Source organism: Mucor mucedo (assembly GCF_025094135.1).
Source record: "Mucor mucedo strain NRRL 3635 chromosome Unknown EV154scaffold_33, whole genome shotgun sequence".
Taxonomy (NCBI): Eukaryota; Fungi; Mucoromycota; class Mucoromycetes; order Mucorales; family Mucoraceae; genus Mucor; species Mucor mucedo.
The window spans coordinates 260181-287923 of record NW_026252317.1 but is presented as its reverse complement, the minus strand read 5'-3'; the positions used below and the strand labels follow the sequence as shown (position 1 = coordinate 287923).

The window sequence follows — 27743 nt, the reverse complement described above, 5'->3', positions numbered from 1 at the left end:
AAAAAAAAAAAGAGTGAGATCTGCCTGAAAAAATAGAAACCCCTCCCCCTTGGGTTGTGATAATAATAAAATAAAAAAAAAGTGATGTCACCAATGGGGTGTTTAAAATTTTATTTTTTTTGGAATAATTTACATTGCATCAACGTCTGCATCCACTCCATCTGTATCTACATTAATGGTACGAAGTCCACGAGCTGTACATAATCGATTGAATTCTGTCTGTAAATCACGGCCCATTTTCGATACAATGTCATCTGGTATATTAAACAAGTAACAATTGATGAAGACTTGTTTGGCATCTTTTAATAGTTGGTCCGCGTTTGCATACTTGTTACTTTCCAACTTCTTACGAATCGTTCCGAAATCCATAGGCTTCTTGACAATATCAAAGTATGTAGGAATCTGTAATAAGACTGGATCCACAGGCACACCAAACGCATAATAGCTTGGGTGATTTGTCAACTTGTCAAGTACAGATTTATATTTGCGTAATTCGGCTTTAGCGGGCGAGATCTCTTTGGATAGTTTCGTGCTGGATGAACTTGATTTACCGCCTGGTAAGTGCTTTGACGATGAAGACGAGGATGAGCTGCCTCCCGACTTTAAGAACTCTTCCTTCTTACTCAAAATAGGTCCTTCTTTATTGAGAATACCTTCAAGTACCTTGGCATTTTGAGATATAACATGATCAAATCCGTTAAACATGTAACAATTCGTGAAAATCAGTCGCATATCACTTTCAAAGTCTCGCACAGATTTATATTCTCCAGCCTTCAGCTTCTTTTCCCTAAACATATTATTTAAGCATTTTCTAAACAAACTTAACAAATAAAAAATCGTCACACTTACATTGTACCGAAATCCATTGGCTTCTTAATCATCATTGGATAATGAGGAATATTTAAAGCAATAGGATCCACCTAATAAATCATTATTAAGTATGTCTTGCTTCACTGACTGAGAATCACAAATGATATATATATATAAAGAAAACTTACAGGTTCGGTGAAACCAAATGCACATCGATGCGATTTCATCTTTGTGAGGAAAGATTCAAGTTTAGCATACATGGCAGGGTGTAATTTTTGAGGTGTATCATGCACGGGGGATTTATTGACGGAAGGTCCCGCTGATGAGGAGGATGTAGGTGTAGACACTTTGGTATGTGGTGACGAAAGCTTGATCGATGTATCGGGTTTGGGGCTTTGGTTCACTAAAGGTTTGGTCGGTGAATTGGCTAAAGGTTTGCTAGACACATGAACGGATGCTTTGGGAGCTGGGCTACCCATTGACTTTGTAGGGGAGGGCATGGGTGGTTTTAATGTGACAGGAGAAACTTTAGGAGCAGGCGAACTTGACGGTTGTTTAGGTATAGCACTGGATGGCTGACCCACTGAAGGAGATCTTGGTACAGGATTGGGCGATTTGATACCATGATTCGTCACCTTGGCAATCTTGGCTGGTGGTAATGGATCTTCCATACTCACAGAACTACTTAATTTAGCAGGACCTGGAGAACCCGAGAGACGTCGCTTCTTTGACACCATAGGGGCAGGTGCAGGTGAGCTATTGATGCGAGCACGTAACTCCTTACCGATATTATTATAATACTTTTCCAATTTTTTACCTTCATCTGTAGCATACGAATTATTCAAGTTGTAGGCAAAGCAATTCTTGAAAACAGTACGAATATCATGGTCCACAGCTTTCAAGCTTGAGTATTTACCACTCTCCAATTTTTCCCAAATTGTACGGAGATCCATGGGGTGTCTTACGACTTTGGTATAATCGGGTAATGATTCGGTATCCACAGGTTCATTGAATAAAGCAGCAGCGTCATGTAAAGTCAGTTTGTTCACTACTTTACTTGCAATACGTTTATCTTCACCCTTGAGAGCATTAGGGATCGCAAATTCAGCAGACCAAACTTGGTTAAAGAACTTTTCCATGGCCTGACATTGCTTTGCTACCCACGATTCATGATCGTTGAATCCATAACAATTCCAAAAGATCTGTCGAATATCGCGTTCCAAATCCCACACGGTGTTGTATTGGTTATTGTCGTATTTCTTTTGAATCGCTGATAAATCCATCGGGCGCTTAATGACTTGGTAGTATTGTGGGATGCCTAACGAAACCGCATCTACGGGTGTACGGAAGGGTTCAGATTCTTGTAATCCCCAAAGCTTTTTCAATACTCGGTTACACTTAAGCTTGTTCACATCGTTCATGGTAGGATTCATGGGAGGTGGTGTAGGCTTAGACTTGCTCTTTTCAGGTACAGGAGAGGGTGCAGCAGGTGAAGGCGAAGCAGCCACGGGACTGCCATGCTTATGAGACCCACCGTTGGTAGACACATGCGAATGAATCTTGGGGGCTTTGGGAGGTTTAGATGAGCTAGGCGAAGAGGACATACTCGATCTATCCACGTATTTATCTACAGGTCGATCTATCGATCTATCTACAGGTCGTTCCATATGTCTATCTACAGGTCGTTCAGTAGGTCTATCCACCGATCGTTCAACATATCGGTCAGCAGATCTATCCATCGAACGTTCGATAGCTCTATCAGCAGCCCTTTCTGCAGCTCTTTCCATGGCTCTTTCAGCGGCTCTTTCCGCAGCCCTTTCAGCGGCTCTCTCGGCAGATCTTTCGGCGGATCTTTCGGCAGCTCTTTCAGCAGCTCTGTCGGCAGCTCTTTCAGCAGCCCTTTCAGCAGCTTTTTCAGCAGCCCTTTCAGCAGCTCTTTCAGCAGCTCTTTCAGCAGACCTTTCAGCAGATCTCTCCACGGGTCTTTCAACGGGTCTTTCAACGGGCCTGTCAACGGGTCTTTCCACTGCTCTGATTTTGATGGTAGGTGGTTGCACCGAACCGTCTACAGTAGGAATAGGTCTCTTGTGATTTTCTGGTGACACGCGCTTTCCGAAATAAGTTCTCCATTCTTTTTCGTACGCTTCTTCCAACATTTTAGACTCGTTGTGAACGTAGGTATTAGGAGGATTAAAGGTATAACAGTTGTTGAACATTAATTTCATATCACTGTCCATAGCCTCTGCATTAGGGTATTGATCACGATCAAATCGACTCTTGATCTTTCCCAGATCCATGGGGAACTTGATGATTTTGGTGTATTGAGGAATACCTTGCTTCACAGGATCGACAGGACGTAAGAATTCAAAGGCATGAGGATTAGCTAAAGTAGCAGCCAGGATATGGCGCATCTTTTCTTTTTCAGACAAGCTCTTTTGAGGTCTTTGCTTATCAGCAGGTGTCATTGATTTTTTTCGTTCTGCAGGCATATCGTTGCGAGGCGAAGTATGAATAGATGGCGAAGCCGGTGGTGTAGAGGAATGGGTCATACTGAATGACTTGGTTTTCACTGGTTTAGGCGGTTTAATCACAACAGAGGTAGCGGCAGGAAGTGTGGCATGAACTGCTCGTGGTGTGGTAGCAGGACTTTCAACAATCGTCATATTTTGTGTTTCTTCCGCATGTTCCTTACCACGCATGTTCTCCAACTCCTTTTCAAAAACAGCTTCTAATTCTTGTCCTTCATTGTACACAAATGTACCAGGTCCGTTGAACAGGTAACAATTTTTAAGCATTAGACGAATATCCGATTCAAATTGACTGAACGAAGTGTATTCCTTGTTTTCGACTCTTCGCTTAATCATACTGAGATCCATAGGTTTCTTAATAAGGTTGTAATATCCAATCGCACCATCCAAGACTTCATCCACAGGTTGTGTAAATGGTAATGCACAGTGTTGCTTGTTTAATTTATTAATCACTCTACGACATTTCTTCAACTCCTCTGCTGTATGGCTATCCACTTTCTTGTGTTTAGGTTTGTGTAAAGACGAAGTGCTTTCCACAGAAGTCTGTCTTACAACCGGTGCAGTTGGTGCTGTAACAACCGCCGTGGGTGCCTTTGGTGGTGGCAAGACAGGCTCTGGGGCTGATGGCGCTGCAGATGGAGGTCGTTTGGGAGTTTCTACCACAGTATGATTTCGAACATCTTCAGAAATCGTCCTATTTTCAATCGGTGTTGTGGTGATTGGAGAAGGTGATGCCGATGCAGCATCTGCTGATGTTGTAGAAGAAGGTATAGCTTGAGGTAAAGATTCTGTCTTGATTGTGATGCTGTTAGTCTTTTTATGATGTTTCACAGGTTTCTCTTCAGGACGATGTTTAGGTTTGTTGAAACGAATTATGGGAGCACTTGTAGGTGTAGTAGGCTCTGACGTCTCTTCACTTGTGGGAGTAGGAGGCTACAAAAAATATAAATTAGATGTATATCGAAAACAAAGTTACGTATAAAACAACTTACAGCGACAGTAGGAACACGAATTGTAACTTTGAGTCCCACATCAATTGGTTTAAAGGTATACTCGCAGAACTGAAGTAGATACTTGCGAATACAATGATCCAACTTTTGGTTTTCAGCCGAATTCAAGAGATTCCATAAATCCTGTTGGAGTTCTGTATCATTTTCAAACCGCTTCCTTAAATTCTCAATACTTGATTGAAATTCTTGCTGGGCTGTCTTTTTCATGGGCATTCGATCGTCGTCAATCACTACACGTCCTTCTTCTTCGGCAAACTCTTCAATGTACCGTGTTGTATGAGCAGGTGTATCTGAATTTTCCTTCATCGCTAAACCTAACCATGCCAGCATGGCGCGAGCAACATAATGCGACACAAAGACACACGGATCTTCTTTGATCACCTTGAGCAAATACGCGTTTAACGTATGATCCGACAACCCACACAAAATAAACAGACTATCAAAAGCCGTCAACCTGATCTCGAGATAGTTACCGTACCGGGTGTATTGCATAAACATGGAAATATTCACCGGTAACAGTTTCTTGAGCATCAATTTTGTCATGGTTCTTAAGCAAGTGACAGTGATGATGTTATGGTAAGTTGGAATCACATAATCCAATGTACGGAAACGTTCGATTTCTGCTTTGGCTGCAGCATTCACATGATCTCCCTCAAAATCATCCACCGCATCTTCTCGGGCTGGAATCAAAGAATCGCCTAACGACGAAACCAAGGTAGCCACATAGTAACAATCCGAAAATTCGTTGCCGATATTATCATTGTATTTCAACAAATCCAGTAAGAACTGTCGAATGCGAACAGGTGTTAAACCACGGTCATCGCGCACTTGAGAGAAAGCCACGACAGACGCCTTTTGAATAAAATAATCGGGTAAACTTGAGAAATTGTTGGGTTTGGGGATCGAATTTGTCATTGGGAGTTCTTCATCCTCCATGGCTGATTGAGCAAAACTACTAACGGGGAAACAATAGCGTTTATGAAACATTTTGTTGAGTTGATGTAAACCCACCCAATTTAAACTGGGAACAGCGCATGATGCAAGGCCATAAGCTGCTTCCATACGGATCTTGTAGAAACATTTAGGATCTAGTACTGCACGCAAAAAACTAGTGGAAGTAGGTAATGAAGGCATATGTTTCAAAGCATCAATAGCCTCGTGTTGTGCTACCACATCTCGATCTTTTGTTAACTGAGCTGCCCACATGTAATCAGGTTGCTTAAAATCACAAATACAGAGCCATTCAAATTCGGCGTCTAATCGGATCCAATCAAACATGGCACTAGCCGCACCACTCGTATCCTCTTCATCCTGTCCCCATTCGACAATTCTCCATTCCTTTTTTTGTGTAGGGTCCTCAAAGATGGGCATACCCAGACCTAAACTAGGAATGATACCCAACACCATATTTCCTTCTGTACCTTCCTCGTTTTCCTGTTCCTCCTCTGCCACAGCTGCAGCTGCAGCTGCTTGTTTAGCCAAGAAACGCTTGGTGTTTCGACGAATACGTTTGTATTTGGTGTTGAATTGGACTTCGAATTTATGTTGTGGGGACTGAATATCGAGAATATGTTCATAAGGCGTACCGTCCGCCTCGTGAATACGTACAGTTAAATTACCCGTAAATATAGGTGACATGAGTTCTTGGTAATTGACCGCTCCTCCACCATCCATCATTCCCATATGTTCATGACCTGTATACAGCGACGTATTTGTATTTTCTTGACTCATATGAATCTCGACCACCATCTTTTTACGGTTGAAATGAAACTTGAACGAGAACTTGGGACAGCCTGATTTATAGATCCATTGTTCCGCAAATAATTTGGTGTCAAATCCGCTCACTTTTCGACAAAGCCTTAAGAAATAATGTGTGCTGATGGCATTTTGTGCTAGTTCTCCACTCATGGCTGACACCAAAATTTTAGGCAAGACCCGGGAGAGTCCTAACGTGCCTCCTCCTTTACACATTCTCTTATCCAGCATATAAATCACAAGTGGTGCCTTGAGTTCAATAAAATCAAGATCTTCGGGATCCAATGGATACGGTAATGTTTGATTGTACACCGGGGGTCGATTGATATCCAACATACAACACAATTCCATGTCCTTTTTCAGTCGTAGACGATATTCGTTGTTACCCAAATGTCTCTTGATAAACAATGAACCCATTAAATTGGCCAATCCACGTACAAGCCATGTATCAGGCCAAGACTTTTGGACGATATAGATACCGAACCATTGTCTAGCCAACGCTTGACTTAGTTCTCTTCGTGTGCTGTATACTTGATCAATGATATCCTCTGGATGTAGCAGACGTGAACTACAGATGGTTAAAGAAGCGCTGGAAGCCGTATCGGACCAAGCATCCTCGACAAAAACGAGTTTGTAATCCGAAAATGGGTAAGAACCATACTCCTGTGTATAGAAATGCATGGCGTGCATCAGAAAACTACAGCTGACGCTTAATTCCTCTTCTGATCCAGGTAGAGCAAATGCATAAATATTGGACATCATGTTGATTTCTGCCATTAAACTCTGTTGTTGATTCTCGTCTAAATCTGCCGCTGTCATAACTTCTTCTTGTAATTGTGAAGGTGATAACTTGATCATTTTAAAAGGACCAATAGCGAATCCAATAAATGGAGCAGGTGTAGGTTCTGATAAGCGATAATGAACAATTTTTTTACCAGCATCTGTGGGATGGATCACTTGCTCTAACACTTCACCACTACATACAACCACCATACCATCCACTTCGTCAAAGGATCCTTCTCCGTCGTATTCGGGTACAATAGCACCCTCGTCTTTACGTGGCACAATAAATTCCATATCCCATGTACATCGATCTGCTATGTTGTCAATGCATGGTAACCATGATCGTGTTGCTCCTGGTAATGGTTGGTTGACAGTATATACATGATTGGATCGCTACAAAAAATATTAGTTTAACCCCAAGTCACTCACTCTTATTTATTTTTGGTTCCATGCTTACGTAGGGAGCAATCTCTTCGTCTTTTTGTACAAATACAACACCGTTGCGTGGTTCTTCCAGTGTATATTCAATGCGAATTACCAAGGAAGAATAAATTGGTTCAACGGGTTCTGCTGGGTCAGTTGTTGTTGTCGCTGCTGCTGCTGTTGTTGCTGCTGGCGTTGTTGCTGTGGTCGATGATGCTCGTTTATCAGGGTCATCCTGTGATTCTACTCTAGTGTTAATATTGAGTAGCTCCTTTGAAGATTTATTATTCGGAAAAATATCTATACCTTTTGGTTGTGTGAATGTTGATGTATTATTGATTAATTGGGATGCCTCGCCTTCGGATATCTTGTAGAAGTGTTAAATAGGAAAAGAAAGATATAAACTGTGTGCGTGTGTGTACCTTTTTAATACAATCGGGAGGTAGTTTGATATTTAATTCGCCTTCATCGGCATCTCTCAGAGCGTTTAAATATCTGCTTTTGTAAACTTGATGATGGGCAATGGTAGTATTTGCACCTAATGTAAGATCGGCTACGGCATCGACATGATCAAATTCCACAGCAATGTCATTGACAAAGGCTTTTTCGATTTCTGGTTATACATTAAGAAAAAAAAAAGTTTGAATTAGATTAAATAAGGAGCTGTGTAGTGTGAAGGAGGAGGTAGGAAGAGAGTTTTGCTTACTGCATTGTCGACAATTGATTCGTATGTTTGTTAACTTATTGTTTAAAGGTTGAATGGTCAGTTCTGCCAAACCCTGCAAGAATACAAATTGAGGAAACGCGAGGTGCGCGTTAGCAAAGTTAAATAAAGTTGGAAAGCATTGGTTACCTTTATGAAGCGTTGACTTGGATCGACTTCAAGTACAAACCGTTCATGACTTGTATAAAGTTCGCAAAAATGTCAGTCTACGCGAATAATTTTTTTGTAGGGAAGGTAATACTTATAATGTAAAAGTTTTTTTAAACACGTCTCGTTGCATGTTGGTATGTATAAGTGTTTTTTTAGTTAAGTTAAAAAAAAGATATATAAAAAAAAGAAGCAAATGTCGATCCCTTCTTCACTAAATAACTTTTTTTTTTCTTTTTGCTTCGGGAAAAGAACGAAAAAGAAGTTGTAGCTACTTTTTTAAAAAAAAGAAAAAAAATAACTACGCTCACGTCATCATTCTCAATTCTTTTTTGTTGTCCTTTTCTCTCGCTTTCCTTCAATATACAGAAAAATCACAAAAAGAGGGTTTTAGATAATGGATGGATGACTACAGCAAGTTGTGTTTGGCTTGTTTATTATAAACATGTTGTCAGTCATACCAATTCGAGATTATAAACATTGAAAAAGAAACTCTAATGTATCATCTCGATTCACTTTTTCAACCTTTTTTTTCTTTATTACAATTATTTCTGCTTTACGCTGTAAAGATGTATAACTCCAATAAAAGTAATCGTTTTATCCTGTGTACTATCCAATAGTTTTTTCATCGCCTTGTTCTATGAGCTTTTGTCACTATTTGAACAAGGAAAGGGGTGACCAATCACATTACGCGTCACTGTCTTCCCTGTTTTTTTTTGACGCAGCCAAAAAAAAAAATTTGCGAATGGGAAAATAAATCTAATTTACGTTTTTTTTTTTTTCTCATTCAAAAAGAAGATCATTGCAATCACAACATGAGTTCTACACGTTCTACTCGTAGTAAAAAGGCCCCTGAAGCCTCTACTTCTACCACGTCTACTACTGTAACTCCTATGCCTGTTGAACCCACACCTGCCCCTCTTCCTGCCAAAAAGAAGGTAGTGAAGAAGACCACTTTCGGAAAGGGACTTTCCAGCAGTGCCAAAAGGTAACAATAAAGTAAAGGCTTCTTGTAAAGAAAAGGAAGCTGAAACAAGAGTTTATATAGAATCTCCAAGGAATTAGCAGAGATCTCTCTTGATCCTCCTTCCAACTGCAGGTAAAATAAAATAAAAAGGGCTCTCTTAGGTGTGTATATTAAATTATTATCCAATTAGTGCTGGACCTAAAGGCGATGATTTATTTGACTGGGTTTCTACAATCTCTGGACCAAGCGACTCACCCTATGCTGGCGGTATTTTCTTTTTAGATGTTCATTTCCCTGAAGAATACCCCTTCAAGCCTCCCAAGGTATGTGTACATATACTTGATTAGAGAAAGAAAGAGAAAAAGACTAAATAGGGCAATTGTCTAGATTGTATTTAGAACTAGAATTTATCATTGTAACATCAATAGTCAGGGAGCTATTTGTCTTGATATACTCAAAGATAATTGGTCACCTGCATTAACCATCTCTAAAGTCTTGTTGTCTATTTGTTCCTTATTGACTGATGCTAATCCTCGTAAGTTTAACTCGTTATGCCATCATGAGATTAAAAAACTAACTTGTATGGCTTTACAGATGATCCATTAGTGGGATCCATTGCCCAGGAATATTTGACAAACAGAGAAGAACATGATAGCATAGCACGTGAATGGACTAAAAGGTAAAAATCCTAAAAAAAAATGTTCTTATCGCGAGCAATCTCTACTGTTACATTGTAGATCTAATCAACCTAATTTTTTAATTCACAGATATGCCTGTTAAAAAAAAAAGAGAGAGCAAAAGTCACCCCCCATAGCAAATTACATAACACAACATCACACAATAAAAACTTTATATTGAAATATTAGATCTCCCCTCAATCAGTCCACAATGTAAAAAAGAAGTCTTTTGTAACAATTTAGATAAAATAGATTGTGACAAAGCGGAATGTTAAAAAGCATATCAATTATCAGCAACCATCATTTAATCTTTTGACGCATCAATAGAACGGCACTTGAAAAAATAAAGTAAAGATAGTCATCGTCATAGCCTGAAACAGCGCGTTAGTTTATCAGCTACATCATTTGTGTGTTTGGATACACTGACAAAACGTGACTTTTATTTTACCACAGTTCTTATACAGTTGTAACACGTTTACAAATAGACAACGTATATTTTACTCTTTTGCATGAAAGGTAGAATAGAAAAACACGAAACTGATATGACTGCGTTTCTAACAGATAGCAGGGGATTCAGTTTATAATACTCGTGTAATTTTTTTTTTTTTTTAATCATACGAGTTGATCTAAAACTGATCGCTAGGTTCTACAACAACTGATTTTAATGATGTAATCGTCACTTTTTTTTTTTTTTAATTTTAAAAGCCTATATAAAGTCGCGCTTTTTTCTCCCTCTTGTTCCACTTTTTTTTTTTCCTTATAATAATTTTTATTATTTTTTAAAACTATATAATATGGGTCTCTTAGATATCGTTCCCGCTGGTGTTGTCACTGGTGACAATGTAAAGAAGATTTTCGATTACGGTAAGTTTATTCGCGATTAAAAAGTATATTTCTTGTGATTCTCATTTATCTTGTCTAGCTCACAAGCATAGCTTCGCCATTCCTGCCATCAACTGTACTTCTACCAGGTAATTATCATTATTTTTTTATTTTTTTACATGAATTTTTGTCACGTCGTACACCCTTGGGAAAAGTTGGGAAAAGTCCAAAATATTGTTGGAATTTGTTGGGGGAGTACAAGGGGCGAAAATGCACTTGTTTACATTATATGTTTACTGATAACTTATGATAGTACTGTTAATGCTGCTCTTGAAGCTGCCAAGAAGTCTCAATCTCCCATCATTATCCAATTCTCCAACGGTGGTGCTGCCTACGTTGCTGGTAAGGGTATTGATAACAAGAACCAAGAAGCCTCTATTCTTGGTGCTGTTGCCGGTGCTCAATATGTTCGTTCTATTGCCAAGGCCTACGGTGTCCCCGTCCTTGTTCACTCTGATCATTGTGCCAAGAAGCTCTTGCCTTGGTTCGATGGTATGCTTGCCGCTGATGAAGAATACTTCAAGGCTCACGGTGAACCTCTTTTCTCTTCTCACATGTTGGATCTCTCTGAAGAGCCCATGGAAGAGAACATTGAGATCTGTCTCAAGTATCTTAAGCGTATGGCTCCCATGAAGTGTCTCCTTGAGATGGAAATTGGTATCACTGGTGGTGAGGAAGATGGTGTTGATAACTCTGCTGTCGATAACGCTTCTCTTTATACTCAACCTGAAGATATCTGGGAAATCTACCGTCGTTTCTCTGAGGTTACTGATCTCTTCTCTATTGCCGCTGCTTTCGGTAACGTCCATGGTGTTTATGCTCCTGGTAACGTCAAGTTGCACCCTGAACTTCTCGGTAAGCATCAAGCTTATGTCAAGGAGAAGCTCAATGCTGAGACTGACAAGCCTGTCTACTTTGTCTTCCACGGTGGATCCGGTTCTACTCACGAAGAGATTAAGACTGCTCTCAGTTTCGGTGTTATCAAGATGAACGTCGATACCGATACTCAATGGGCTTACTGGCATGGTCTCCGTGACTTCTACGAGAAGAACAAGCCTTATCTCCAATCTCAAGTCGGTAACCCCGAAGGTGAGAATAAGCCCAACAAGAAGTACTATGACCCACGTGTATTCATCCGTGCTGCTGAACTCACCATGGTCGAACGTGTTGAAAAGGCTCTTGATGAATTAAACGCCAAGAACACTTTGTAAATAACTCCCACATATCAATTTTTTCTTCCTTTTCATAATAACGCATATCTGTAAACATAAATAAAATCTCTATTTTTATTGTACAAATTCATGCATTGTCTCTCTCTTTCTCTCACACAAAAATAATGTTGCCAATCTGATCTGTGCTTGAATTCTTACACGTGCAAATCAATTAAAAAAATCCCATTATTATTATTATTTTTCTAAAACGATTTCTCTTTCTTTTTCTCCTTATTATTCATTTCTTTCACTTATTTCTCCATCTGTGTAATGACGTCTGAAAGAGAAGAAGCCAATAATGCTAGAAGATTATCACTGCCTGACCTCACCAAACTCAAAGACGAGTGGGATCGTAGAGAAGCTATCCAAGCAACAGCTCAACTTTCGCCTGGAAGACTACAGGTAAACAGAATGTAACAAAAGAAAAAAAAACGATCTCTGTTAACGGGTGGCTAAATTATGTATATTCGAAAAAAAAAAAAATAGATTGATTTACTTAATGTGCGAAGCGATGTCGTTGTGACAAGACCTCTCATGAGACTCAGGATGGGCTCACAGCACTACTTTTCTTCTCGATCGAAGCATGGCAACGGCAACTGGAACGAGGGCTTTTTGTTTACGATTTCCTATCACAATCAATTGTTTGATACTATTGAGGTAAACAGTCATTCTTCACATATACAAGGAAAGCCATTAATAACATTCTTTCTTTATTAGTTGGATCTGTACGATAAGAAGAAAAAGTGGAGATCAACAACAAAGCACATCGGCAAGGCTAAATTAAAGATTGCCAAATTAAAAGACAGAGACGATGTATTTATCACGTTTCTACCAATGTACGAGTATCATGTAAAACGTTATTTACCAGCACACATTCAACTACCACACACGTTCCTCAAGTCACATATGCCAAACATGTCCAAATTCACACAGTATGGATACAATCATTTTGGCGGAAAAAAGACCGCCAAATCATGTCATGACAATGATTCGGAAGATGAACTGTATTTAGATGTACCACCTGTTTATAGACAACATTCAAGCCATAGTAAACATTCAATGACACCCTTTATTGGTTCCATTCAAGTCAGAGTGCGTTATTCATTTCAACACCCACCCGAGGATCCTGAATCAGACACATTATCTCCTTTATATTTTAATCACTCCAAATCAAATGATAATTTCAGTATATTGACAACATCCCGAAAAAGCAGTGTTTACAGTAGTTCTAGCAATGCATCATCACACATCCATCAGCAACAGAATGAGTTCCATGATGCAGTGGAGCCCAAATTAGTGGTGGTGGATGATTTACAACAAATTATCAATTCTCCTACCACCCCCAAACCCAAAGTCTTGTTTAAATCGGAATCCACCGTAGATTTAATGTTTCATCAAAAGCTCGATAAAGGACGCCGACACATTAATCTGGAACAGTACAAAGTAGACTTCCCTAAAATGGATGGAGAAAACAAGAAGCGGGATCTAGATGTTTCCGATACCGCCAGTATTAAAAGTCATAACTTTGGGGATAAGAATTTCGCCTTCAGATGGATTAACGAGTCATTTGAAGAGGTTGCTATCTCTCATCCTAGTCTGGATCGTATGATCGGCATGGTCGTCAGTCCTCAAACACGTATCTTGTTGCGTGCCGTTGTTAAAATGTTTAATGCCTTTGGTCAAGGTTTCAAAATTACCATCCTTCAACTGTTGGCCTCTCTCTCGCTCTTGCAAACATTCTACTCAGAAGTACCAAGGTAAATATCAGTTCCCATCATTCCATCATTCCATCATTCCCATCTTTTAACATCTTTATTCTTAGATCACCACTGGCTGAAAAAATCACTGATTTGAAATTTGTGGATGATTCGTATTACTTCTTGGGACATGCCATCATTGCTTATGTAAGTTCTATACACCAAAGATTCCCTATCAAATCAACTCATCCTCCCCTTTTTTTTTAATCACAGGGATGGCGCGGTATTTCTTATTTAGGAGATTATGCCAAATACCTAAAGGACGTTGTAAAGACAAAATCTAATAAGGAAGCGATTGTCCGATACTTAAAGATCCCACAAGAAGATCTTTTAGGTTATGAATATGGATTACGTAAAGGTGCGGTATTTCAACCGAGCTACTTTGTCTCGTATGATCGTGGTCGTGAAGCTATTGTTATGGGAATTCGAGGAACTTGGGTAAGAAGCATCGAGTTTTATTTTTTATTTTATAAGTGACTGACCCCTCAATGGTAAAAATAGAGTTTGTATGATTGTATCACCGATCTTGTTTGCGAATATAGACCTTGGAAAGGTGGACTTGTCCACTCAGGTATTCTCGCTTCAGCACAATGGTTCTTCACCCGTATTATTCCCCAGATTTTTCTTTATGTCAGCGAACAAAGAGAGTTAAATAATCGACCCATCTCTTCTTTCATCATAACTGGTCATTCTTTGGGTGCAGGCACTGCTGCTGTATTGACTATGATGGTAGTGGATCATATCGAGCAATTAAGAGAATTATCCAACAATCCCGATTTCAAGGTTCATTGCTATAGTTACGCTCCGGTTGCAAGTGTTTCACAAGATTTATCTGAGAAATACAAGGATCACATTGATAGTTTTGTGTGTCAGGATGATCTGGTCGGAAGACTTTCTTACGGTACTGCCTCATGTGCCAAAGAACTCATTATGGACTCATTGATTGCTGTAGATGGATTTGGTGGCACCACAAAAGTGATGGCCAACTCCAAGTTACGTGAAGAGTGCTTCGAAATTATTCAAACGCGTCGTAAGGAAATTTATCATGGTAAAGAACCCAGATATCCTTTATTGTATGTACCTGGTACAGTCTACCAATTCAGACGAGGTGGATCTAAAACAGCCTCAAAACTACCCACACAAGATATTAAATTGCCCGGTACAAATCCAATCAATAGTCAAGAACCCGAGCCCAAGTTACGAAGAAGCGCTTCTACCTCATCACGCACAAAATCACAAAAGCCACCATTTGTGCCCAGTCCATCTGAACCTGCTTTACCAACGGCAGAAGAAGTCACATTTACTTTACACCGTTCTTCTCCCATGCTTTCGGAAGAAGTTTTGATATCAAAGACATGTCTTGAAGATCATATGGTAGTTACTTACTTGACTGCCTTCCAAATGGTGCGCCAGGATTGTATGCGTCACAATAACTTCCAAAAAGCTACAGCTGCAAGACATGGTACATACACGTCTTCCTTTTCTTCTTCCTCATCCACATTAAAACCAAGCCGTTCATCCTCTCATATCAAATTGCCTGTAAGCACACCATTTAGTCAAGTTGACCAAGAAACTGTTTAGCTCCTCACGTGATGCCGCGTGATTTTTTTGCATTTATTTATACCAATTTATTATATCAAACAATAAAACTTACCCCCTTTTTTCCCTCCTTAACACTTTTTCTTTTTGTTTCTTGGGAGAAAAAAAACAATGCTGCGTTATTTCGTATGGTGCCTTATAGTGCAGTTTACAGTATCAGCATTAACACAATGTCCTTTCCGTACAACGGACCACACTTTTATAAGTTTGAACAAGCATTTAAACAATAGAGGTGCATCGGGAACAGGATCAAATTTAGACGGTACGGGCGTGTATTTTACATGTCCCTTAAAGAGCTCGGTGACAGTGGGCACGGTAAAATATGAGTTACCACAGCATGAAACACAGGATAACACAGTTTGTCTTGGACAAGTTATCCCCTTACCAAATCGTCACCTCGGTGCTCTTTCCTTACTCGTCTCCGTCAATCACGGTCCAATCACAACAAACATGGTGATTATCTATAACGACGGTTCACAGACAAGTACATCATTGAGTTTACCTGATTGGCAAGTAAGACACGCCTCACAAATTACTCGCTTGGATACTTTACCGTGTCGTATCAGTAACGGGTTCGAAGGTACACTCATGTCAATCCCGCTCGTGATAGACCCAACCAAAGTAGCTTCGCATCTGATTTTACCATACACCAACCCCATCGGTTCATTTCGACCTGCACTCCATCTCTTTGCCATTACAGCTACGCATGTGACTCCCAGTGGTGTAAACATTATTTCTGCAAAGGGAACAAGACGATGGTGGGAAAATAAGCCGTACCAAATTGTTGCGGTCAAAGTTCAGAACACAAGTCCATACTGGGTTAGAGACTTGAGCATCTTTATTGAAGGTTCGCTACTAAAAACTAAATATCATGGTGTTGTGCGACGTTTAGCCCCGGGACATATCATGACGGTCGATGTAGCCATCTTGACCTTGCGCAAGAAAATGGAGCCTACACAGATTTTGGTAGAGGTCATTAATACAAATGGAAAACCCATGGCAGTGCCTGCTACGATCGACCATGTTGAGATTGGTTTGGAAGACTATGCACCTACGCCCGAGTAAGTCTGATTGTTTTTCGCTCTTCTCGGTTTCTTTTTGAATGTTAAAACAAATATTAATTAGGTCTTTGGGTAAGCACACTGTGCCGGCATGGTTTCAATCAGCTAGATTTGGAATCTTCATTCATTGGGGTGTCTATTCTGTCCCCGCTTGGGCTCCCGTAGGCCAAGATTATGCAGAATGGTATTGGTGGAACTATAATCGCAGGTTTAGTCCTACCTACAATTACCACCGTTCCGTTTATGGAGCTGAATTCGAATACGATCAGTTCATTGAAATGTGGAAACCAGATCACTTTGACCCGCACGCTTGGTTAGATTTAATTGATGCAAGTGGGGCCAAATATTTTGTATTTACATCCAAACATCATGATGGCATTGCTCTATTTGACACAAAGGTGAATAATAGGTCCAGTGTTCAGATGAATCCACATAAAGATTTTGTAAAAGAACTTTTGGATACTGCCAAATCCTCCTTCCCACATTTAAAAAGAGGCATTTACTGTAAGTTAAGATATATACACACACATTTGTTATAATATATATTTATATGATTGACTTCATCTACAATTAGTTTCCTTGCCAGAATGGTATCATCCTAGTTATCATGATAGTTCTATCAACTGGAATGGACCTCCCATCAACCCTTACAACGAAAAGATCGCTCCTTATGCAGGCGCACCGGCTGTTTCAGATTTTGTAAACCAAGTTCAAGTACCACAAATTCACGAAATCATTGACAATTATGACCCAGACATTATGTGGTGTGATATTGGTGGTATCAACAATTCAACAGCATGGCAGGCTGATTTTTTAAACAAGGGCAGAAAACAGGGTAGAGAAGTGGTGATGAATGATCGTTGTGGAAACTCCGTGTCTGATTTCGCCACGATTGAATACCGAGCTATTGATTATGTACCTGAGCGATTTTGGGAATCCACACGTGGCGTCGATCCACACTCGTTTGGGTAAGAATAAAAATAGGGGACGAGGAGAAACATTAAAGATGACTTATTTGACTGTAGATTTAATCGGGAGACAAAACCACATCAATATGCCACCACAGTGTCATTACTTCAAGAACTTGTCTCTACAATTTCCAAGGGTGGTAACTTTTTGCTTAATATCGGACCCGAGGCGTCTGGATTGATTCCTCCTGCTATGGTCAACACCTTGCTCGAGATGGGACGGTGGATTGATAAGACCAGTGACGCCATTTTTAATTCGGTGCCTTATTGGGTAACTCCCACTGATTTTAATGAACCAGGACAACCACTGTATTTCATGCACTCCAAGGACCACAAGACGTTTTATATATTTAGCTTTAACCGGCCTTCGGCACAACGATTGGTCATCAAGTCGTCTCTACCTTTACATGAGGATGCCAAAATTTCTTTAATTACAAAAGAAAGGTACGGAGAACAACTTCTAAATTGGAAAGTATTTAGCAATGGTCGACTCATTGTGGATGTCCCTGACAATGTGTTGGATTTGGAAAAATTAATGTGGGTATTTAAGATTGTCTCGCCGTGATCTTTTCTGATGATAATAACAAGAAAATAAAACTGTTTAAAAATGACACAGAACTTTGTAAATCCATTCAAGTCTATAATACTTTTACAGTGATTGAAAATATTTACATGTAGCTTCACTGCGAATGTAACTAGATGTATATGAGAATCATATAGAATTTCAGGTAGATTGATGCGTGGCTCGTATATCCAGGTCAGCTACTAGTTCCTGTTTGTAAAAGAAATATGATTGACTCAAACCAGACTGACATCCCAGTATGATTACAGTACTGCATTTCAAACAATCCAAATATGTGCATTTAATAACGATAAGAGACCAAGTTTTTAAAGAAAAAAAGTGGACTATGAAGCGCGTCTTAACACAGCACAAGAAGCTAGATTATAGCGGAAGCTGACAATAGTCTCCAAACAATGTACAAAAGGTTACCCAGGAGTATCCTTCACCAACGGCAGCTTCAACTTTCAAAGTATAGCCAGATTCATGTATTGAGATTAGTAAAGAAAAAAAAAAGCTGTGTGAAAAGTAAAGAATCTATATGCCTGCTATTTATATGATCCTCGAAATCAAAACAGCGTCAATTAAACAAATGTTGACTAGCATATGTGTATGTAAGCACACACTTTACGACAATATTTTAAGCGTTTAAAGCATTATCATTCAATTCTTTGTAAAAGTCTGATTTGATTCATATGGGTAACACAATAATTTTGCCGTAATAGTTATGAGAGCGTGTCGATGTAGGTTACACACAATCAAAATTGAGAGATACTTCGTTATCATCATTTGTAATTATTCATGCAGATTTTTTTTTTTTTAGCTGCCGATCAAAAGGGATCACCATCAACATAAAAAGACTGAATAATGCTTTTTTTATACACGGATACAAGAACGAGATAGTCATGATTATTCTGGCTGCTTTTTTTTCGAGCCTTCTTTGCGTTGAAGACGCTGACCATGGCCGTCTGGTCTCTCCACCTTGCTCCAAAGGCCCAACCCATTTTTCTCTTTTCGCTTTGTCTACACTCAGACATATATCAACACTCTATTCATTAGAAAACGCTGCTTGCTTCCTATATAATATTGAATATTTTAAACGTTATGCATGAAATAAATAATGTTGATAGCAGACAATAATAAGGCATTCAGCAGAAATTGTAAGTTACTTAAATATTCCCAATATCTTTATAGTTTCTGAAATCAATAACATGCTTTTAGAGACGTTAATACGATGAATACCCTGATGTAAAGATAGTCAAAGCAACTAGTTTAAGAAAACGCTAGACAGTGACTGTAATCAATTCTGGAATATAAAGACGAAAAGTTAATATCCATTTGTTTATTATAAACAAACACGGTTTGGTATTGTATTGGAGCGTTTTCTGTCATATCCATAATTTATCATTTTCCGTTCAATTTTGGGCTAAATAGGTAGATAAAAAAAAGCTTCGGAGCCGGTCAATGGAATAGTCCCAAACTTGTATTAATTACGTGCGTGTATTAGCCCTGGTTATATAAAAGTGAGCTGCTATTTTGAACTGAGCAGAAATCAGTAAAAGGGCTTTCAGCCTTTCAAAAAAAACAGTTACAGTTAAAAAAAAAAAAAAAAAAACGCCGGTGGGCTTTTAAGGAAACATTTCTCAGCGGCTATATGCACCAATTGAACTCCATTTATCGCTTAGACGCAACCAGATTATAAATTAAGGAGCACTCAGCGATTTAGAGATATATTAGAAGTCTTAAAACCTTCATGTTCAAAACTTAAACTCTTCATATGTGCCCGGAAATATAATTAGCCTGCCAATGCGACCATTCGAAAAATTGTACGTATTGATCCCTGGTGATCCGTATTTCGTCTAAGCATAGCATATATATTTCAAGCCACAAGAACATAGCTTTATAATCAAGTTAATTTAACCGTTTGATAAAGAAAATTTCCCCAACAATGGGATTAAAGTACAAGGCCAATAGTGCATAAAAAGCTGGCGGACATACATTTTAATTTAGATGTGTGGGTTTGATCAATGCCAAAAATCTATCGCGTCATTTAAAAAGCTCCGTTGATTTGATGAATTCTCTTATAAGTTTACCCCGGTTTTCTCACAACCCATTTACTCTTTTTTTTTTCTTTACTTCCTAAACTTTTCTTTGTTGCAGTTGGAAATGAACCCTTTACGTATTCTTGCCCGTCGTGCATATTCAACCATTCATACTACCGGTCGTCCTGGAGTAAGTTTCAAATGAACCGAGAAAAAAAAAAGCATGACCGACTAAACTGTCAACTCTATAGATTACAAATGGCTTCATTGGTGCCATTGGTAACACTCCTCTTGTAAGTTACAGTCTGTATAATTTCTTTGGTATGGACGACTGCTAATTGTTTCAAGTAGATTCGTTTAAACAGACTCAGTGACGAAACTGGCTCTGAAATCTTAGCTAAAGCTGAATTTATGAATCCCGGTGGTTCAGTAAAGGATCGTGCTGCTTTATTTGTTGTAAAGGATGCCGAAGAAAAAGGATTAATTAAGCCCGGAGGAACTGTTGTTGAGGGTACTGCAGGTAACACTGGTATTGGTTTGGCTCATGTCTGTCGTGCCAAGGGTTACAAGTGTGTCATTTACATGCCTAACACTCAGGTACACAACGATTTTATTTTTTTACGAGAATTCAAATTGGAGAGTTGTTAATAGAGTTTTCATACATACTACTTTTTAGTCTCAAGAAAAGATTGATTTATTACGTATGCTCGGTGCTGAAGTTCACCCTGTTCCCGCTGTTGCTTTTGATAACCCAGAAAACTATAATCATCAAGCTAAGCGTCATGCTGATTCCCTCGATAATGCTGTTTGGACTAATCAATTCGATAATACCGCCAATCGTCGTGCTCATATTGAGACCACTGGACCCGAGATTTATGCTCAAACTAATGGTGAGGTAGATGGATTTGTCTGTGCCACTGGAACCGGTGGAACCCTTGCTGGTACCGCTCGTTACCTTAAGGATATGAAGGGAGATAATGTCAAGATCTTTTTGGCTGATCCTCCTGGATCTGTTCTTCACAGTTATTTCACAAGTGGCCACAAATTATTTGAGCGTAGTGGATCTTCCATTACCGAGGGTATCGGTCAAGGTCGTATCACTGATAATTTGGCTCCTGATGTTGATATTATTGATGGATCACTAACCATTCAAGATGAGGACACTATCAAGATGCTTTACCGTTTATTGGATGAAGAGGGTATTTATCTCGGTGCTTCTTCTGCTCTTAATGTTGTAGCCGCTGTTGAAATGGCTAAGCAACTTGGAAAAGGTAAATTTGTACAGCCTTTTTTTTTTCTTCGTAATTCGAGTTTCTCACACGTCTTTAATAGGTAAAAAGATTGTTACAATTTTGTGCGACGGAGCCTACAGATATCAATCCCGTCTCTTCAGTAAGTCTTGTTTGTCACTTATGATATTTTCATTTCCAAAAAAAAAAAAAACTAATATTATCACTTGTAGGTCGTAAATGGTTAGAATCCAAAAACTTGTCTTCTGCAATTCCTGAGCACTTGCAAAAATATGTTGTTTTACCATAGAAATAGATCTTAGACATAACTAATAATAATAAAATCAGTACAGGTCGATCTCTTGTCTCATTGATTATTCTCACGCCCTTAGGCACTCATTGTGGTGTGTCAAAGCTTTAAAAACCCTAACAAATATTTCTCATATTTCCAATTTTACAACACCTTTAAAATTGAGTCAATCATTCAGCCTGTCTATCAGATGAATGCACATACTAAAAATATGATAATTAATGCTTAAGATATTTGTATACACTTTAAAACAGGAATTTTTGAGACTATCACGGTTTATTCTTCTTAAAAAAAACCATGAATGGCCTAAAAGTATTGTACTTGTCTTGTCTTTTATTTCTATTCTAAACTAGCAAGATGTTTTTTATAGATGTGTAATCGTTTATCAGTTATCCTCAAAAACAACAATAGGCACACATGGCAAATTCCCCTCCATCCCGACTTGCACAAGTTACAAAGTGAATTGAACATCAAATATGGTCAATATCCAGAAGCGAGATGTTGTACTGATGTTCTATTTTTATTCACACATCTATAGTTCAAGTAGTGACCGTGATAGTCAATTAATCCGTAAAAAAAAGTCCAAATTAACGCGGGTACCAACTGGCAGCATGCTAATTGTAACACTGAATAAAGTAGCAAACAAAGGTGCACCAGTTGATCTTCTTATCCATTAAAATACTACTTGTCCTAGTGGATGACCCTTCCTTACTAAATTCAGGTTGATTCATATACTGATTGGGATATACTATGTCTTTATAATAAAGAACGTATACTATTCAACCATCAGTAGTCAAATGTAATCCGGACGAGACCCACAAGAACTTTCTTTTAATCCCCGCATAGAAAAACAATCTTTAGTAAATTGAAGAATCAACCGTGTTCGCAAAGAGAGATGAATCAATCATTAATACTGTCAAATTATAAACCTTTCAACGGATGGACCATTTGAGAGGTTTGAGAGTTGCTTTATAAAAAAAAATGTACTCAAGTCGTGATAAATCAGCGATTACGTATAATTTGTTTGGCATTCTCGGTTAAAATATATTCCGTATTGTGTAATAAGCCACTGATGTTTTAATTTTACCATTCTTTAGTTTATGATAATTTTGTCAGAAACTATTACGATCAACAAACAATTTCCTCAAAAATTATAAAGGAATATTTTAAACACTCACTTCATTGAATCTGCAGAATTATTTGAAGACCTCGACTTGAACACTGGTTGGTCGTTAGCAACCGAAAATCCGTGTAAAGCCAACATAGGAAGATTTCTTAAGTTGATGACAGACAACAACCACCAACACGTTCGCCGTATTGTTCAATCATGCTTGGAAGTTACTGAATGTCCCAAAAGCAGTTGCCTGTTTTATAATAAAGCAACTAGATCTTTCTTTAGAGAAATTAATATCAGAAAAAGCAAATACCGTTCCCGCAGCAACATTTTTCGAGGTTTCGTAGTTCGTGACGCTGCTGATGAAATACTTGGATATTCATCTGATTATTACTCTGCACCATTAAGCGAGGAAAATGTTAAGAGAAATGATGATAGCAGTTGTGTGTGCTCAATGAACTCTTTATACATTTAGCGCACTCTCAAAGGTTTTGTTGATGATGACTGGTTTGGTGCTGAAGGTGAACCAATTTCGTCTGGAAGATATCCGCATGTATGGCCTTCCGGATACTCACCAGCTTGGAGAGAATCAAGCCTCCGTTCCGATCACGCGTATCAGAACGCACCAGGAGAATGTGAGAAGACGAGTCCGTCGCAATCAGACTCAAACAGCAGCAGAAGTACAACGAGCTGCTGTTGTTTCTAACATGGGGTCAAGAATGGCCACTGTAAGTATAGTATAAGAATCAAAAACACACAAAATATTAAACTGTACCTTCGATTTAGAAAATGAGAAGACGTTTAAGAAACTTTGAACGTTTTCAACATATGATTGAGGACCGCCTCCATATCTCGTCTGGCGATTGTCACGCTGTGGTGCATCCGGAATATATGTCAGAGGAGGAAAACGACGCCGTTAATGCGCACGGATTGGCCACGTCGTTGGTGAAGCTCAGTCCCTATTGGAGACCTACCAAGGCAAGTTAATAAATTAAATCATCAAAGCCAATGCCAATTTACTTACAACATTTATCCCAATAGTTGGAAGAGGTTTATGCCTTTTTGGATGCTCCTGCCGGTCCATCTCGAGGTATTTCATTACCTCGTACCTCAAGAGTAGTCGAGTCTGCAATTTCCCTAAGCTTATTACTTCCACAAATATTGATGATAACAAATCTGTTTCTTCACTGCAGATAAGCAAAAAGGCAGAGACATCCTTAAAATTTATAAAAACATTGTCTTTGCTTGCTACAAAAAGCTTTAAAATCATACAAAAAAATAAAAATACAACTTATAAAAGATACTTCAGGTCACTGAACTCTGTGTATACTCTTGTTAAAATCTTTTGAAAAGCATAACTAATTAAGCATTTGAAGTTCTTTCAAACCATGTTTAATTTTGGGAAAAGAAATATACCGAGAATAGAAGGCAAATACAAGAATGTTTACACCTACATCTTTTTTTTTCTACGTACTTTCTTATGTGCCTGTTTTTCTACATCTATAATTGTAGTGATTGCAGCTATAGAACCAGGAAGAGATTCTAGAATCCACCTCCAATTAACAGAATAAACTTTCCCATAAATAATCACATTACATAATAATCATAAGATTCGTAAGATAAATAATCGTAGCAGGCATGACGGATGCTTCTTAGTTTTTTCTTGGGGTAAAATAGATCTTAGTTTTGACTCGCTGTTTTTTCTTTTTATCATTTTAATCCATTTCCCAAAACCCTATTTTACAGCAATGATTACGCCTGTTTTCTAGTATGTGAAGACTCAAACACATGGATGATTATATAAACAGTTAAATAATCCTGACATAAACCAGCTCTTGTTTCAGTTTATAAATAAAACTCGTTCACATGATATTTTGATTAAATAAGCAATTGCATCATCCTGATGTATACGAAGGCTTTTTTATCAGTCTACATATAAAAACTATTCAACCCTTTTTTCCTTCCCTTCTCTTCATCTTTGTTTTTTTTTTTTCCTTTTTTATTCCTATCTGTATAACACCATCTTTTAAAAAAGAAGTATTAAATATTGTGAACAGGTTAGTTAATTAAAACTTTTATTTTCATAAAAACGCTAAAATATTACCTTTTTTTTAAAAAAAAAAAAATAGATAAACTCCCATTTTTTGTTATCACGGCTACGGCTAGTCTTTGTAATATAAGCAAGACATCCCCGTTACCAGTTGTAAGCATTGGGGAAGAAAATCGAGTGGGTCGACTTTTTTTGCCGCCCGATAATTATCGTCCGTGGATCATCTTGGCCGATAATTATCGTCCATGGATTTCCTTGGCCGATAACTGTCGTCCGTGGATCATCTTGGCCGATGATTGTTGTCCATGGATTTTCTTGGTCGATAATTGTCGTCCGTGGATCATCTTGGCCGATAATTATCGTCCATGGATCATCTTGGCCGATAATTGTTGTCCGTTTCTAAATTTTTGGCTGGGATCCCCTACTGTCACTGATAGTGATGAGGTTGATGAATTATTCGTAAATATGCTGGATAGAATCACTAACACGTATAAATTGACTAAATTCTGTTTGACATAGATCCCGGACCCCACACCCAGCCTTTCAAACAAGAGTATGTGTAATTTTTTTTTTAGTTTTGATCAAAGATGGCGTCCTTTTTGCTAACAAAATTTTATTCATTGTCTCTCCTTATATGAATTAGTAGACTTTAGCTATAACTTAATCGCAAGTCGGCTCAATGTTTCTGCTCGGCGCTTTCGCCAAGAAGTATATTTACTTGGCGTTAAAAAGGTAGTTTCCTTGTTAAAGGAGTCTGATAGCCATGTAACTGATAGATGTTTTATTTTTCTTTTTCATTCCAGCTCAGTAATTCCATCACAGATTCTGAAAAGGATCATTTAAATTACTTGATTAATGCCTTCACACCGAATAGTTTAGCTGAAGAGCTTGACATGTTTTCCGCAAGACTTATAAAAGATATTGACCTTGATGACAGTACCAAAGTCAATGCTTTAAAGTAAATTAGAAAAACGTTTAACAGGCGCTACTGTATAGACATGTGATTTTACTAAATTGCCTTTTTATTTTTTAGGCTATCTCTTTCCCGAACTGTAAACCTAATCAATACCAATATCTCAAATATTTTCAAGGATTACATCTTAAATGAAGCATTTTGGGATGAAATCAATAAATGTAGCGTTGAACAGCCTACAGGTTTACCATTTAAGTCTAAATCCTTAATTGAAAATATCATCAAGGTATGTTGTGATGCTTCTACCATCGACATGTTCACTCACACATTATTTATCAGGAAAGCAAAAACGAAAAAGGCCAGATTGTTCTGAAGCAACTTTGATTAAACATAACAACTGAAAAGCTTGAAGCAATCGAACAAGAAGATGAACAACAACAAACTGCCGTACTTGATATCTTAGAAACAGTGATCAGGTACGCAGCTGTTGATGCAAGGACACCAGAGTCAGAGATGACTTCATACAGAAAAGTAGCGATGATCCTGGACTTGACTTTGAAAAACTCTGGAATTGATCTGGTAGAGTAAGTAACAAAAACTACATATCATTTGTGCCTGCTTTTTGATGAATCATTTATAGTGGGGAGACGACATGCAAGGCCAGCAAATCAATAGCCAAGAACCACGAGAGTATCTATGGAGATACCATCCCGCTCAACCGTGGGTTTGGTCGCCGTATTGATCTTATCGTATCATCTAGGAACATTGAGTTGTCGACAAACGAATGGAAACGCAAAAAAGCTACTCCTGAACAATTGGTCAACCACCTTACAATCTCAACCATGATAGGGCAGAAAATCGAGTGGACCGTCGTTAGCACAAGGCCATACGATCCGCTAAATTATTATGAATCACCAAGGAAAACTGGTTTTACCCAAAAAACCAAAAACATACGAATGAATAAGGCAATATTAACCAAGCTTTATGGTTTGCCATTTTTACAAAGAGATGTAAAACAATTGCACGTAATGAGCATGGATTGGGTCGGTAAGTAGCTTATTGTGAACTGCTTTAATGATGATAGAATAACTAAATAAATGACATATTATGTCATATTATATAGGTCCTAAAGGTTACGTCTTCGCTATCAAAAAGATTTCCGATATTTATGTTGCAGTTTACTTAAAGCCTCTCTCGATGCCCGAATATTTGTTTCAGTTGCCTGATTTCATTGATACACTTGATACATTAGGGGGTGTTTACTGGATTTTTTTTATGTGTGGGTGACTGGCGAAAAGTACACTTTTCTTGCCTGAGATATCTCGGGCATGGATTTTCTTGCACAAAAAATCTCGGGCACAAAAAATCGTTCCTGCAAAGTTTAGGGAATTTGCCTGGGAAGAAATTCCCGGGAAATGATTTTTTTAATGTTTGGCACCTATTGTATTCCTGGAGCCACCACCAAATTCATCTCGAGGATATAGTTATTCCAGCTGTAATCACTAAAGAAGGAAATGATGTTTTTTCTCAACTTAACGGCAATAGCACAGACGACGAGAATAGTGACAATGGTTCTCCCAATGTTTATCTCACGCCCCAAAAACAAAAAAAGGGCAATTAATTATATTATTATGTATATATGAATAAAAAGCTTTTTATGAAAAGACAAAAAAGTCTCACTTGTACCCCATGCATTTGGCTTATTTTCTGACATGGACTACACATGAATTCCTTCAATTACATCAAGCAACTATGTAACGCTATCAACTACCCTCACAAGAAACGGTTGAGAATAAAGCGATTTGGTTAAAGAAAGTCTTGAGCACTTTGAAAACTAACTACAAACACATTTGTACTTTGACCACTTTCATTTTTGTGGTGTATATAAGAGAGAGAAAAAGTTACCGGTAACCATCAGAAAAAAGTTACAGGTAACTTTTTTTTTCTATTGTAAACATTTTTTTATATACAGTTGTTCCGATGCCAAAGGGCGAGTAACTTTTTTTTTATGGTTACCGGTAACTTTTCTTTCTTATAGCATAAATTTATTGAATTGTCACTGGTAAGCGACTTAATTTTTTATAGCACAAGGATGCTTAATTCGTATAAATTTAGACTATGATACCATTAAGTCTATCATCATACTCATTAATAAATCCCAGAATGCAAGTGCAAAGTTAACAAATTTAATAAAACACTGTCTCAGAAACCATTCTTTTTTTTA

The 27743-nt window shown here is 38.3% G+C and overlaps 7 protein-coding genes across 7 annotated transcripts; 6 read left to right on the top strand and 1 right to left on the bottom strand.

Annotated features, from left to right (window-relative positions):
* Positions 1-81: 81 nt before the first annotated feature.
* EV154DRAFT_504808 (uncharacterized protein) lies at positions 82-8427 on the bottom strand. Its single transcript, XM_051601105.1, has 10 exons — positions 8279-8427; positions 8163-8214; positions 8016-8088; positions 7732-7922; positions 7616-7676; positions 7344-7552; positions 4331-7279; positions 999-4271; positions 850-920; positions 82-787 (listed from the first exon to the last, which is right to left on the bottom strand). Exons 1-10 carry the CDS (start codon positions 8311-8313, stop codon positions 130-132), a joined length of 7572 nt encoding a protein of 2523 aa, XP_051458968.1. The 5' UTR covers positions 8314-8427; the 3' UTR covers positions 82-129.
* Positions 8428-8800: 373 nt separating this feature from the next.
* Positions 8801-10178, top strand: EV154DRAFT_504804 (ubiquitin-conjugating enzyme/RWD-like protein). Its single transcript, XM_051601104.1, has 6 exons — positions 8801-9168; positions 9229-9279; positions 9338-9470; positions 9535-9682; positions 9742-9826; positions 9915-10178. The coding sequence occupies exons 1-6, from the start codon at positions 8996-8998 to the stop codon at positions 9925-9927; spliced, it is 603 nt and encodes a 200-aa protein (XP_051458967.1). The 5' UTR covers positions 8801-8995; the 3' UTR covers positions 9928-10178.
* Positions 10179-10568: 390 nt separating this feature from the next.
* On the top strand, positions 10569-12001 carry EV154DRAFT_462576 (fructose-bisphosphate aldolase, class II). The gene is made up of 3 exons (XM_051597593.1): positions 10569-10688; positions 10747-10795; positions 10960-12001. Exons 1-3 carry the CDS (start codon positions 10619-10621, stop codon positions 11915-11917), a joined length of 1077 nt encoding a protein of 358 aa, XP_051458966.1. The 5' UTR covers positions 10569-10618; the 3' UTR covers positions 11918-12001.
* A 119-nt stretch (positions 12002-12120) lies between these two features.
* On the top strand, positions 12121-15019 carry EV154DRAFT_462573 (uncharacterized protein; the record flags this gene model as incomplete). Its single annotated transcript, XM_051597592.1, has 7 exons — positions 12121-12319; positions 12404-12574; positions 12635-13674; positions 13740-13821; positions 13888-14112; positions 14176-14666; positions 14710-15019. Exons 1-7 carry the CDS (start codon positions 12188-12190, stop codon positions 15017-15019), a joined length of 2451 nt encoding a protein of 816 aa, XP_051458965.1. The 5' UTR covers positions 12121-12187.
* Positions 15020-15330: 311 nt separating this feature from the next.
* On the top strand, positions 15331-17920 carry EV154DRAFT_504802 (glycoside hydrolase superfamily). The gene is made up of 4 exons (XM_051601103.1): positions 15331-16334; positions 16399-16838; positions 16909-17302; positions 17360-17920. Exons 1-4 carry the CDS (start codon positions 15385-15387, stop codon positions 17865-17867), a joined length of 2292 nt encoding a protein of 763 aa, XP_051458964.1. The 5' UTR covers positions 15331-15384; the 3' UTR covers positions 17868-17920.
* Positions 17921-19954: 2034 nt separating this feature from the next.
* On the top strand, positions 19955-21509 carry EV154DRAFT_441432 (cysteine synthase). The gene is made up of 6 exons (XM_051596957.1): positions 19955-20093; positions 20155-20196; positions 20255-20500; positions 20580-21174; positions 21236-21295; positions 21366-21509. Exons 1-6 carry the CDS (start codon positions 20028-20030, stop codon positions 21440-21442), a joined length of 1086 nt encoding a protein of 361 aa, XP_051458963.1. The 5' UTR covers positions 19955-20027; the 3' UTR covers positions 21443-21509.
* Positions 21510-22423: 914 nt separating this feature from the next.
* On the top strand, positions 22424-26806 carry EV154DRAFT_562305 (uncharacterized protein; the record flags this gene model as incomplete). The annotated part of the gene is made up of 13 exons (XM_051605719.1): positions 22424-22478; positions 22637-22974; positions 23045-23284; positions 23343-23501; positions 23598-23680; positions 24738-25065; positions 25126-25159; positions 25253-25338; positions 25410-25564; positions 25640-25805; positions 25925-26103; positions 26160-26566; positions 26643-26806. 13 exons carry the CDS (start codon positions 22424-22426, stop codon positions 26804-26806), a joined length of 2394 nt encoding a protein of 797 aa, XP_051458962.1.
* Between the last annotated feature and the right edge of the window lie 937 nt (positions 26807-27743).

Excerpts from the sequence above, each read along its gene's own strand:
- EV154DRAFT_504808 (XM_051601105.1), bottom strand. The coding sequence starts at position 8,313 with ATGCAACGAGACGTGTTTAAAAAAACTTTTACATT. Across the intron at positions 8,089-8,162 it reads CAAGTCAACGCTTCATAAAG|GGTTTGGCAGAACTGACCAT; the intron begins GTAACCAATGCT and ends GTATTCTTGCAG. Across the intron at positions 921-998 it reads CATTTGGTTTCACCGAACCT|GTGGATCCTATTGCTTTAAA; the intron begins GTAAGTTTTCTT and ends ATGATTTATTAG.
- EV154DRAFT_462576 (XM_051597593.1), top strand. The coding sequence starts at position 10,619 with ATGGGTCTCTTAGATATCGTTCCCGCTGGTGTTGTCACTGGTGACAAT. Across the intron at positions 10,689-10,746 it reads AAAGAAGATTTTCGATTACG|CTCACAAGCATAGCTTCGCC; the intron begins GTAAGTTTATTC and ends TATCTTGTCTAG. Across the intron at positions 10,796-10,959 it reads ATCAACTGTACTTCTACCAG|TACTGTTAATGCTGCTCTTG; the intron begins GTAATTATCATT and ends AACTTATGATAG.
- EV154DRAFT_504804 (XM_051601104.1), top strand. The coding sequence starts at position 8,996 with ATGAGTTCTACACGTTCTACTCGTAGTAAAAAGGCCCCTGAAGCCTCT. Across the intron at positions 9,280-9,337 it reads GATCCTCCTTCCAACTGCAG|TGCTGGACCTAAAGGCGATG; the intron begins GTAAAATAAAAT and ends TTATCCAATTAG. Across the intron at positions 9,683-9,741 it reads ATTGACTGATGCTAATCCTC|ATGATCCATTAGTGGGATCC; the intron begins GTAAGTTTAACT and ends ATGGCTTTACAG.
- EV154DRAFT_504802 (XM_051601103.1), top strand. The coding sequence starts at position 15,385 with ATGCTGCGTTATTTCGTATGGTGCCTTATAGTGCAGTTTACAGTATCA. Across the intron at positions 16,839-16,908 it reads TTTAAAAAGAGGCATTTACT|TTTCCTTGCCAGAATGGTAT; the intron begins GTAAGTTAAGAT and ends ATCTACAATTAG. Across the intron at positions 17,303-17,359 it reads GTCGATCCACACTCGTTTGG|ATTTAATCGGGAGACAAAAC; the intron begins GTAAGAATAAAA and ends ATTTGACTGTAG.
- EV154DRAFT_441432 (XM_051596957.1), top strand. The coding sequence starts at position 20,028 with ATGAACCCTTTACGTATTCTTGCCCGTCGTGCATATTCAACCATTCAT. Across the intron at positions 20,501-20,579 it reads TTTACATGCCTAACACTCAG|TCTCAAGAAAAGATTGATTT; the intron begins GTACACAACGAT and ends ACTACTTTTTAG. Across the intron at positions 21,175-21,235 it reads GGCTAAGCAACTTGGAAAAG|GTAAAAAGATTGTTACAATT; the intron begins GTAAATTTGTAC and ends CGTCTTTAATAG.